The following is a 12,599-nucleotide window of genomic DNA, read 5'->3' on the forward strand; positions in this document are numbered from 1 at the left end:
TTTGTGGTCCATCCTCATCCACATGACAGCTTGTTTCACTCTGTAGTGGATCAAACTGTGAGTTTACGTTGGACATCGTATGAAAATAGTTGAATCACTCTGACCAACGTGGACAGATGTCTGCATCTGTCAGAGTTTGAATTAATCGTGCAGCAGCAGCAGCTGAGTGATCACAGATGCGCGAGTCCGTTTGGCTTCAAATGTAACTAAGTCCATATTTCTTGTGCAATATAATGTTTCACCTTATCTGGGCGCTGCACTTATTACAGGGTTAGAAGTGTGTAAGAGGAAAAGGACTTACGCAGACCGGAGATTTGAATGGGAACACCCACATTTCAGGGTTGCTCCATCCAGAGTGCATAACTGGGATGAAGGCGCGCAGAAACTGACTTAAGTACAGGGGGAGAATAGCACACAGCCAAAAACAGCGCCGCTGTGTGGCTTTTTGGACTTAAGCGCATGGGAGAATAGAGCCCTAAAGGCTCAGTAATTGTGATTAATTGAATGTGAACTTTAGTAATTGAGAACATAATTCTTATTGACTTTCAGGGGAAAAATAAAGATTGTAGTTTTAATTGTAATTGAAAAAAAAATGCTGGTCACCGTAATCATAAATGAGTTGGAATTGAACCTGAATAATTTAAGACGGAATTGTAATTAAAAAAGGTGGCCCCAATCCTGGTTACAGCCTTACATTTAAATGATAACATTTGTATCTGAGGCACCTACAGTAAGTGACTAAGCCTATTAAGAGTGGGAGAGAACCAGTAGGACCAGTGCACAGTAAAGTGAGGCGTGCATGCAGCAGAGTGAGCGTGAACGATCCACAGTGATACTTACATCCCTGTACAGCCAAATCTACAGCCACAGGCAGAAGGAATGAGCAGAGGAAGAAAGGAAAGAAGAAAGAAAGAAAGAAAGCACAACGATGTCAGTAAGAGTCAGTTGGATAAAAGAAAAAGCATTGGATGGTTGAACTGTGCGTGCTAGGGATGTAACGATTTACTCAACTCCCAATACGATTCGATTCACGATTCATTTTACAAAATGGGACTGTACACAAATGACTGAAAAATATTCCTCTATTTTTTTTGGGAAAATACTGTACTATTTTCCTTTTATTTTTCATTGTCAAAAGAATCCCTTGATAAACTATTCAAAACAATGCAATTTAACTAAAAATAAATCTTAAATAAAATAAATAAAGGAATAATACAGAAGCCTATTAATTTAAAATCTGGTTCTATAGTAAACAATGCAAAACTGCATAATAGTTCTTTTTCTCTTTAAAAGTGCAACTGAAAATGTATTTTGTGCCTTAGCAATTAGACTATTTAAAAAAAAAACAGTAATTTCAAAGTATTTACGTCAGATATTTGTTTGGACCAGCAGAGGGCGCTGGTAAACCAGTGGTCGGTTGGCATGCAGAATTCTTGCAGTGAAGAAGAGATGCTATGCTAGCAGACAGAGCTAATAGAAAAACGTGACTCTTACAGTTATTCACGTAATTTTACAGATATTCTTTCGGTGCTAAAGGGGTAAGGAATCATTTATGAACATGTTTAAGAGTAGAAGGCGGCCAGAAAGAAAGTAGTAGCAGATTCTGCCCGCCGCCAACACTTCTGGACAAGAGAAGGATATATACTGTATATATATATCTGCTGTTTAAAAAAAGTACTGCGATTCAATTTTCACAGTATCGATGTGAACAGTGATACCTATGAATCGATTTTTAACTGCCTTACGATTAATCGTTACATCCCCAGTGCGTGCACATAGGAGACAGAAAGCCAACAAAAAGGTGATTTAACACAAGTTTAGACAGAATAGAAAGGACACAACCTTCATTTACACCAAATGTGCACCAGTTTCAATATTTGACATTGGTTCTTACATTTTATTGAATTTTTTTGAGCTGTCTTTTGTGACAGAAAAACAAACAAGTGTCCTCTCTATTCACTCTGTGACAACATCTAATGACAGTAAAGATAAACAACAGTACAAAGCATCTAAGCTTTACACAAACAGCACAACATTCACAGCAGTGACACTCATGCATGTGATTGTTGAGGAGAGTGAAGAGGTGGAAGACAATGACACCATGATTCTCTTTAGGCAGATTCAAAACTACAACTAAAGACTATTTATTTAGAAACGTGATCGTTGGGACATACGTGCCCAGTAAGGAAATTAGTCAAGGTTGGAAAATGTTGCATATTTACAATAAAGTAAAAATACAGCAGACATGTACATGTAAATCGCTCTGATTTAAACCCAGTGTTTCAAGGTTTTTATTCCTGCCATGTTTAAATATAATGTTTTCATGTAAAAAAGCTGTTTTATGATGTAGAGAAGAAGAAGGACATAAAGTCCAGTAGATGGAAAGTGAGGCAGGCTGCTAAAAAGTGGATCAATTTTCCCTTTTCAATTCCATCCAACAAGTTTGAAGACCTTTAGATACATTTAGGGTGGTGGGGTCAGGATAGTTTGATCTCTTTGGGCTTTTATTTTTTAAATACTGATTCAAAGTTTATAGTCCTCATTTTATTTAGTCAGATTGTCTATGTTTGTGGTGTTATTTTAATACATTTGTTTTACCTTCAGCCTACTTTTATTTTATTTTATAATTTCTTTTTTTTCTTATCTCAGGATGCTTGCACTCACTTCCTGGAGGACTGCAGTCCTGCTATAGCTATGACTAGAATTTTAGACACCATATATCACAGCTTTATCACTCAGTGTGTCATCATGCAGCTCAGCAGAAAGCCTCTTCCTACAAAGACGCAAATTAAATAATCTGGTGCATCAAATGGAAACAATAATGTTTTGATTGTATACGGTTAATAATATATAACCACACATGGCACAAAGTGACAACATACTTTTATTCTGCATTTTATTTGAACTAGATTTATATTTGAGAAAGTTTAGTATAGAATACAGTTGTTAGATATTTATTGTGTGTGTGATGTGTTCATTTGAAAAAGAACAATAATTTAAACATATTAGAAATACAATTTTAATCAATAAATGTTGTTTTTGTGTTTTTTTTTCCATTTCACATTGGGTCACGACCCCAAGATTGAAAAACACTGGAGTAAGCCAACATTAAAACATGCAGGACTGATGGACTGAGTTTGAACACCTGTATGTGAAAATCATTGAAACAACCTGGTTTAAAATAGCAGGATAAAGCAGCTATAGCCTAGCTTTTTGATGCTAACGCACTCACACAGTGTGAAGACCAACGGATGGCAGTGAAATCTGACACATGCTGTGAATACGATGAGATCACAAAAATGGTTTGATGGGTGACCAGCAGACGCAATAAAGGTATAGAGGCCTGACATACGAGCGAGGGGGTGTGGTTTCGCTGGTTTCGTTGGGAGCCAATAGTAGCATTCGCTGCGTTTCCACTTACATCGATGTAGTTGGCGTTAATGTAGTCGGAGGACGGGTCGTCTTCTATGGGCTGGAGGATAACGCGTGAGTGGTCATCTATGGAGAGAGAGAGAAGAGAAGAGTGTGTGTGTGTGTGACAGGAAGAGCAAAGGAAAATTCGTTAGAACGTTTATGAGCCTTTTTTCTGTTCTGTCGTTGTTTTGGTTTACAAACTGTTTAGCAGCCTTAGCACTGATAATAAACATAATATGATCTTACATGCTATAATGTTTCCATAGCGGTTCTTGGTCCGATTCTGCTCCTTCTTGGCCACGTCCCATGTGGCTGACTGGCCCTCAAAGAAGCTCTGCATCACCAACAGCAGAAAAAAAACATAAAAGAAAACTGACACCTAATGTAGAAACTGTCAGATTAAACCATAGACCAGGGATGGGCAACTCTATCACAGCCGGGGGCCACAAAAATGTGATTGTATCTGGTCCGAGGGCCACGTTATCAACATTAGAATAATGACCTATCTGAGCAATAATACAGGGGGAAAAAGGGTTTCGCCTTTTTTTGTTTTTGTCTGTGTTTGTGTTATTTTGTTGTGCTCTTGTTGTAATTATGTGTATTTTTATGTAATTTTTTGTATTTTTGTTGTCCATCTATGCATTTTTGGGGTCACTCTGTAATTTTGTTGTTGTTTTCGGTATTTTCTGTAATTTTGTTGACAGTTTGTGAGTCTTAGGAGCTAATCTGTAATGTTATGTTGTATTTTGTGGTTTTAAGTCATTTTGTTTGTTAATTAAGTGGTTGTTGTGTCCGTCTTTGTTGTCATTTTGTAAAATTTTGAGTACTTTGTGCATTTTGCTGTCAAATTTGTGTGTTTAGGGCTTTATGTCTTTCCAACTTCTTGAAATACAATTTTTGGGGATTTGTTTTAGGGGCCGCACAAAATTAGATTGATGTCCATATGTGGCCCCTGGGCCGCCTGTTGCCATGTCGGCCATAGACACTGATATACACTGAATACCTGACACTATGGAACCATCACACCAATACTGTAGAGGTTCATCTGACACACAAACCCGAGTCTTACTTCGTATTCCTCCTTGAAGCCGTAGCTGTCGGACGTTTTCATCAGGTTGATGTGCTGCAGGAGGTCGGCCACGCGGATGGCCGGGTGGAGCTGGCCCGTCTGGTACGGAGACTCGGTTCCCTCGCAGTGATAGCGAGGAACGTCCAGAAGCCTGCTGTTCTCTGCTGCTGAGGCGCTATGGTTCTCGTCTGAGGAAAAGGAAAGAAGTTTGTTTGTGTTGGTCTCAAGCAAAAAAAAAGAAATCTCACTGAGACCAGATCTTCTTAACGTAAAGGTATACACCAGTGCTTCTCAAAGTATGTAGTACCCCCCCTGGTGGGCAATGGAGACATGACAAGTGGGGTGCGAAAAATAGTTGGAAATTTTCCATTTCATGCCAATCTTCTTAAATGCTTTTCTTTGTTGACAATAATGATCATTAAAGAACGTGTAAAGCAAATTCTGACATTTTATACTAAACATATTAAATAGGTCATAGATGTATTCCTTAAAACATGTACAAAGCCATTCAACCATTTAAACTTTCATTGTAGAGCTAGGCTTCAAAAACTGTTTCCATCTTCTGTGTTCAGGATTTAATGGGCGGGTCAGAAATCATGGCCGCCTTACGTAATGAAGCCATGATTAACATAAACCCAACCCTGCTGCTGAAGCACAGCAAACTTCAGCGTGCTCCAGCAGGCGCAATTTGGCCCCTAGTAAAAAACAAACCGCATATTCCGACTCGGGGGAATAAAACGCATCCGCTGGTGCCACATTTTCCATTAAATTAGCACTTATTTTGCACCACGATTGTGTGTTTTGGCTCTAGCGGACGCAGTTCTGACTCTACCCGGGAGAGATGCATAGATTCGGACTCAAGCGGAGCAGACTTTTCTGCTGTTTGGCCCGATCCCAGTACTTTTGGAAGCACTATCAACGCTGGAGCCGCTTTCACACTGCTCTCTCCCATAGACACAGTACACTAAGGCGGAGCCCTTCCCGCATGTGGGCGTGGCTCCAACTGACACGCCCCCAGCGTTTCAGAGCAGAGAGAAGTGCTTGTTTTTCCATGATTTTGAGACCTAATTTGACATACTTAGCAATTTTTAATCTTTCAAATTTGACTCAGTGGTCAATGACACATTTCTGTGGTGGGACAAACTCATAACACAAATTTATTTCAGCTTTACACAGACTTTAACAGTAAACAAATCGAAGAAAGTAATAATGAAAAGCATAAAAATGTAGCAGAAATTAAAAGAGCATTAAATTAGATTATGGACCAGCAACAAAATGTCATGTGGAACTAAAGTACAAAATTAATGATTTTCGTCGACATTTACTTTACATGGAGTGGAACAATAAACAGACTTTCAAAGGCTCACTTAAAAAAAATAATATCCTTTTTTGTTTTCCTAAGCTTTTTGGCACAGAATGCAAACAATGTTTCATTATTTCCTGTGATTTTGACTGCTGCACTTTTACATGTGTCTTTATGCAGGTTTGTGATTTATTATGAAATATGAGGTTACTTTTTCAATAAATTTGAAAATGTCTTATTTGTCAGGATTATTAGGGGGGAAATGGGCACGGGTGGGGCTTGAAAGTTCACCTTTGATTAAAGTGGGGGAGACCCAAAGAAGTTTGAGAACCACTGGTATACATAACATGATTTTCCACAAAATTACTTTTTTCATCATTTCCTTCAGCTGATATGAGTTTTCACCAAGGAGAGCCAATCCAACATAATAAAGATAAAGTTCACCTGCAGAAACTAAAAGCAACTAATAAACCATTTCAAAGCCTGGCTTAATACTCACCAGTGATTGGAACTACATGTTAAAGCAGCAAAGAGAGGAAAGAAGAAATGCAACGTCAGACTACACAATAAACTGATTTAATGGCTTCACGACTTTTAAGGTAATCATGCAGTTCTATGAGGGAAAGAGGAAGTAAGAATGACAAAATGACAACAAACATTCTTCAATCAAAGCTACAACTAATGATTTGAAAAGTGCATGAAAAACTAGTCTTCAGAGACAGCATTCCAACCCCTGGTGGCCACGTGTGGCTGATTTGTTGGTTACACAATAAAACACTCATTTATGAAGAATCCTGTATATCAAGCCTGTGTTATTGTGCCCTAGTTTGCATTTATACATTTACATAAAATACTAAGATGCAAGAAACCGACAATATCCAAAGCGATAAGTGATAGATATCAGTTCCAACAGGATCTTCACTTTGAATTTCCTAGATTTTGTGACCCAGTTATATTTAATTAAGGGAAATTTAATGTCATGATTTCACAAAATTCAAAGATTTTGTAAGAATTTTTATTTTTCCAATTTTTTTACGTTTTCTCTGTCATTTTTCCTTCCTCCTGCAGGCTAAATTAGATGCTCTACAGGGCCGAATTTGGCCCCTGGGCCATGAGTTTGACACAAATGATCTAGATTGTTTGATAGTTAAAGGTTAAATGTAGGGTGACAACTGGAACCCACCAATTCACACAAAGTCTAATCAAGCAGTGAACTCTCAGTGTGACCGCCTTCATTCTCGCTGTTGTGCTTCCGATTCTTCTCTCTGCTCCAGGAGCATCGAGCTAACACCTCTGATCGTCAAAGCTTTGTACGGCCCTCGTCAGGCTAATTAACAGAAAACCTAACATGACGCTGCCTAATAATGCTCTAAATCGCATTGCTCTGTGACACGATGGGTCGAGACAGCATGTGGAGGCCCTGAGGTTCCGTTAGTGCTCCACGTCACACTGCAGCGTCAAAACTAGGCCTTAAACCAACAGTGCAGAAACATCCCTGGTGGCAGAGGCTTCTCCATTCACATCAAAAACTATTTCTAATGCAGAGCAGGAGACTCGTCCAGAGACTTCCCAACAGTGAGTTCCCAAAAACAACTCGTAACAGAGGAATGAATGAGGCCATAATTAGTGTGAACATCAATAACTCTCCACGGGAAATGGAAACTATGTCTGAGACTGTAGAGACGAGACGTGAGGGGGAACGCGCTGATGACAGATGAAACAAATTGTATTTCTGTGGAGTTTGAGGCAGAACTGACCGACTGATAATTCAAAGATGAACAGACTGTTTTATTGAAAGCTGTTTGAACATAAATGTGACATCAGTGATATCAACTACAGTCAAAAGCTCTACGACTGTAAAAAACTCCTGGGTGGGGGGTGTTTGGGGGACACAGCAGTAATTGTAGTCTGTAGTACCAATCCTTCATTATTTATTTCTGTATATTTAGTTTTTTGTATCTTCTCTTTTATTCTGTATTTCAACCCTGTTTCCTGCTTTTCTTTTCTTTTCACTGCTGCTGGAAATTCAATTTCCCTCAGGGATTATTCCCAAGGAATCAATAGTCTAATTTAATTTGAACATTTGGAGAACATGCACTCAGTTATGGTTTACTAGTGCACAAGCACACTTCACTAATGAAGTAAAACGTGTCACTAGTAAGCCTTATTTGCTAATAAAGGGCGGGGAAAGCAAATTCCGGCTTGCCATTGGCTTTTGAAAATATTACAACCAATCAGGGTGCTTGATTTGATTTAGCTCCACTAGTGCTACTAGTAGAGCTAATTGTTTACTAGTACCCACTAGTGCACCAAAATTGAGTTGACTAGTACTACTACTAAACTCAAAATATCTCCATAGTAGTGCTAGTAGACTGTTTTAAGTCCACTAGTAGTAGTAGTAGTAGTAGATCCAAAGACCTAATGCAAAATAAATAGGACTGATTATAATCTAATCCAGTTGGTTGTAATATTTTTAAAAGCCAATGGCAAGCCTGAGTTTGCTTTCCCCTGCCCCCTTAATAACACACCATGCTTACTTGTAGTACTTGTGACACTTTTAGCTTCACTAGTAAAGTGTACTTGCTCACGAATAAACCAAACTTGATTACATGTACTAGTAGAGCCTAACTATGGTGGATTTATATCACTGATATTAAATCTATGCTCAAACAGTTTCCAATGTGTTTTATTACAACTCCACAATAATGTCTGTGGTAGTTAAGTGCTGTTCCCTCCTTTGATTGGCTTACACATTACTGGACTACAGACACTACTGATGGGATGAGCATGGGAACACATGCACAGCTGATGCTACAGGCACAGGAGATCTATGGTGGCAATGAGGGATCTCTGACATCATATGCAACTACATGAGCCGGCTCACCTAACACTGCAGTAGGAACCAGTGGGTCGTTGGGCACTGCAGGAGGAAACATGGTGAAGAAGGACAACTTAAACAGTACTGAAGAAGATTCATTATTGTTGAGCTAAAATAAAGCCAGGAGTTTGTACAATTATCACCACTGACATTAAAACAGGGACAAACAATGATTCCCATTGGTTGATAATGGTAGCGGTTGCTTTAATGGACCTACATCTGTTGTTGTAGTTGTGAGAGTCCATGAACGTCACAGCCATGGGGTCTTCCCCGTGCAGAGTGCTCTGGTCGGCGTAGCTGCGGTCCATTGCGTTCACCATGTGTGTCATTTCCTGGCGTGTCGTCCCGATGGCGTCTTTACGCTTTTTAGCCAGCTTCCTGTTAGGGAATGCGAGAGAAGCGTTTAGGCATGGCATGCAACCACATGCTTGGACGTCAAGCGAGCCTGCAGACCACAGCTGTGTCTCCACCTGGTTAATGGCACACATTTGGTTGTTTGGGCTGAGGGCTGCAGACTCCTGACTTACAGTGCAAACCCAACGTGACAGAAAAAGAGAGCAGAAATGTTTGGTAGCAGGAGAGAAACGAGCAAAGGAAGGTTGAGGAGAGGCTTGTTTGTGTTTGCAGAGTTGTACAGGCTCAGCTACGGGAGAAAAGGGAAACGGCATCAGTGCAAACCAGGGGGAAATGACCTTTGACCTACAGGTAGCAGAACATTATCAGACCCAACAGCACACAGCCATCAGCTAATGGTCATATACAGCCCTACTGCTGTATGTGTTGATGACTAAAGCAGAAAGGATGTTAAAATAACTCAATCTCTAGCATTTTGGCCCTGTGCACCGTCACTCACCAGTGTTAACATCCAGATCAGGTGAATGCTGCAGAAGTAACACCTTCTATAAATTGACTTTAAATGTCTTAAATCCACAGATATCAACAGATGCTGAGTTTGGTCCATGTGTCTGTTTGAAATCCCTTCTTTCTCTTAAATTAAGAGAAAACAAACACACTTTTGCACATGCACAAGCTGAGCACTCAATAGTCCAATTACTCTTGGTACCTAAAAGCAGGGTTTTTCAACCAATGTCACCTAATTGGTCTAAAAAAAATTTTTTTTTGAACAAATTATTGTATGCAAATATGCCATTATGCATTTTTGTAATATATTAATATAATATAAAATAATTTAATATAATAAATACATTATATAAAACAAAACAATATTTAACAGAATAAAGTTCAATTGTAGTTCTAATCATATTTAATGTATTATCTTCTTTCAAAACTTACTTTTATCCCGTATATCAAGTATGCAAAATATGAAAGATGAACATATTTTTTTTTTTTTTTTTTAATTTTTATTCAAGATTCTTTGATAAGAATGACTACATTTTGTTAATTGCACTTTTTATTTGAAAAAAGAAATGTGAAAAATCATAATAGATTTTTGTTGTTGTTCATTTGATTCCTAATAAAAACACTTAGAAAAATGACTGCAGATTGTTAATTACAGTTACACAAAGTTTCATTTTCTAACAATTTTGAGATTTTGTACTTCAGCTCCAAAAAGGTTGAAAAACGCTGCCTGAACGAATGGAGCGCATGTAGAAAAAGTGCTGCAGGTTTTAACAGATGCACTGAAGAAAAGGTGCCAGATGTTGTTTATTTTTACCTAGAATAAATCAAAAGTCTACCTTTTTTTTCTTTAAATAAAATTGTGTGAAAACAGCGATGTAATGTGAATATCGCAGTAAAGCTTTCATGTCTTAAATTCTGAGTCGTTAGGGGAAAATAACTTCTGAGGACTATGAGAGGACGTGGAGGACTGTTCCACTGAGTTGTTGATGTGTGTCACTAAGGACAACAGACACAATGTAACTGTAGCAGGACTTTCACACTTTTCCCCAGTAGACGAGCAGAAAGCATGCGGTTTGTTTATGTTATCATTTACCTCTGGAGCTCAACATATGTCACCTCCAGGACAACGCACGCGCACACACGGACACTTGTACTCGCACATTCAATAGACAAAGACCTAACTGCACATGCACCTCTCTGTGTTTGCATAGATATATATCATTATATAAAAATATTTTTCAACAAGCATTGATATGTAATTAGGAATGTTAAGTCTAAATTCTAAATCTTTTTCAGAAAAAGACAACAAGCTTATTCAAGTTTCTCATATGCTTTCTCACATGCTTTAACCCTCCTATTATCCTCAAATATTACTATTACTAACACATTTTACCCTTGGGGTCAATCTGACCCCAGCGATATTTGCCTCCCGAAAATGATTTTCAGAAAATGTTTGACCAAGTTTTTTTTGTCAGGCACTTTGGTTATTTGTTGAATACATAAATAATGAAACCTTGACCTGTTCTCTAGCGCCACCATCAGGTCAAACTTTTAAATTAGAATGAATTTATCTTGAATAGTCTTAATCAAAATCTTCTCAAATTTACTGACATTATTGACATTTACTGCAGGTCACACACTGAGAAGTTTTAGATAGCTAAAACAGCTGGGGGGTCAAAATGACCCGAGAAGAACATCCAATGCGTGCAATATGTGTTCTGCGCATTGAACAAATACTATCATGATCATTGATGTTTAATCAACTGTACCCATCAAATTAGGAAAAGTCATAAAATATGAAGCAAAAAAACTAACTAATATTCTCTGAATGATAAACATTGAATAGGGTCAAGGATAATAGGAGGGTTAAAAAAAGCAAATTTAATGGATTTAGAGAAATGAATAATAAATAATTAACCTCCATGATAATTACAATAATTTGATATTACTCAAAGGATAATTTTACTGCACAGTCCACTGTTACGAGTACATGTTGGAGCTCTGAAAAAGCAGCCATCCACTAACTGTCACTGTCAGACATGGCTAGAGGTGAACGCTTCATCTGTTTTAGTCAATATGGTTTAAAACGTGTTTCCTCTGAGAAGTTGAACGTGTTGGTAAAGAGCAGGGAAGGTAGCGCCCATAGCAGAAAATCCCATTAAAAGGACAAGAGAGAAAAGACAGCACAGAGCAACTGGAGCAGAGCTTTCCCATGATACCTGTGACTTGATGGGCGGATGGATGATCACATGACTACATGCACACAAAGAGCTACAAGTCACAAGTGCAGCATTCTTTTTTCAAATAACACGCTCGGGCCTGTGTTCTCCCACACTGTGGCCCCCTCTGGCCCTGGGGAGCCTGCTTTGGAGCAACTTTGGAGCATGTAGAAGACACCGGGGCGGAGGTCAGATCACAATCACTTCACTTCTCTTTATTTATTTTTTAGCTTTGCACATCAAACTGTTACAGTTCCAGGAGCCCAGACACTTTCCAAAGTCAAATATTAAAGAAAAAGAGTGACATGGAGGTGGACTGACCCCCGCCCTGGCGAGGCGTCAATGAAGATGGCTTTGGCTGGTTATCAGAGCTGAAAATGTGTTTTGTCTTGAAAAAAGTATACTGCATCTTTAAAAAATAACAACAACTAGCCACTAGGTCGCCCAGTTAGCACAGGAGCAGCTGGGTGAGCTGGTCCTGGGTTGGTTGTTTACTTACAGGTAATAAGAGTATGAATAGTAGGTCCTCCTGAGGTTGTGAGCCAATCAGAAAGCAAAGAGTGAGACACAAGGGAATATGCAAATTAGGACAACCTTGTCCTGTCTAGACCAGTAACAACAGAAACAGATCAAAACAATACCCTGTAGTGGCTAAAGCTTAACGGGTCATGCAAGGTAGGGGTTACGATCTACAGGCTCTGTTCCTTTAACTTCTCCATCAATCAGAACTGATTTACCTTTTAGCATGCAGCCTGTCTGTCTCCTCTAACTTCATTATGTTCCCAACATGCATCGATTTAGGGTCACAGTCACTAAAACTGAACGCTTCTAATCAGCCAATGAGCCGCACACAGC

The 12,599-nt window shown here is 38.8% G+C and overlaps 1 protein-coding gene across 22 annotated transcripts in view; it reads right to left on the reverse strand.

Annotated features, from left to right (window-relative positions):
* The window catches only part of ptprk (protein tyrosine phosphatase receptor type K), a 160,044-nt gene that overhangs the window by 15,972 nt on the left and 131,473 nt on the right, over positions 1-12,599 (reverse strand). For 4 of the 22 annotated variants that reach the window (XM_028440413.1, XM_028440411.1, XM_028440412.1 and 1 more), the window contains 8 exons: positions 12,244-12,273; positions 8,882-9,042; positions 8,671-8,706; positions 6,286-6,297; positions 4,484-4,671; positions 3,661-3,760; positions 3,353-3,498; positions 841-858 (listed from right to left, as the gene is read on the reverse strand). In XM_028440413.1, coding sequence (XP_028296214.1) covers positions 841-858; positions 3,353-3,498; positions 3,661-3,760; positions 4,484-4,671; positions 6,286-6,297; positions 8,671-8,706; positions 8,882-9,042; positions 12,244-12,273 — 691 coding nt within the window. The remainder of the gene's footprint in view (positions 1-840; positions 859-3,352; positions 3,499-3,660; positions 3,761-4,483; positions 4,672-6,285; positions 6,298-8,670; positions 8,707-8,881; positions 9,043-12,243; positions 12,274-12,599) is intronic. The other 18 variants (XM_028440418.1, XM_028440416.1, XM_028440422.1 and 15 more) reach the window with 15 other exon arrangements.

Source organism: Gouania willdenowi, chromosome 24 (assembly GCF_900634775.1).
Source record: "Gouania willdenowi chromosome 24, fGouWil2.1, whole genome shotgun sequence".
Taxonomy (NCBI): Eukaryota; Metazoa; Chordata; class Actinopteri; order Blenniiformes; family Gobiesocidae; genus Gouania; species Gouania willdenowi.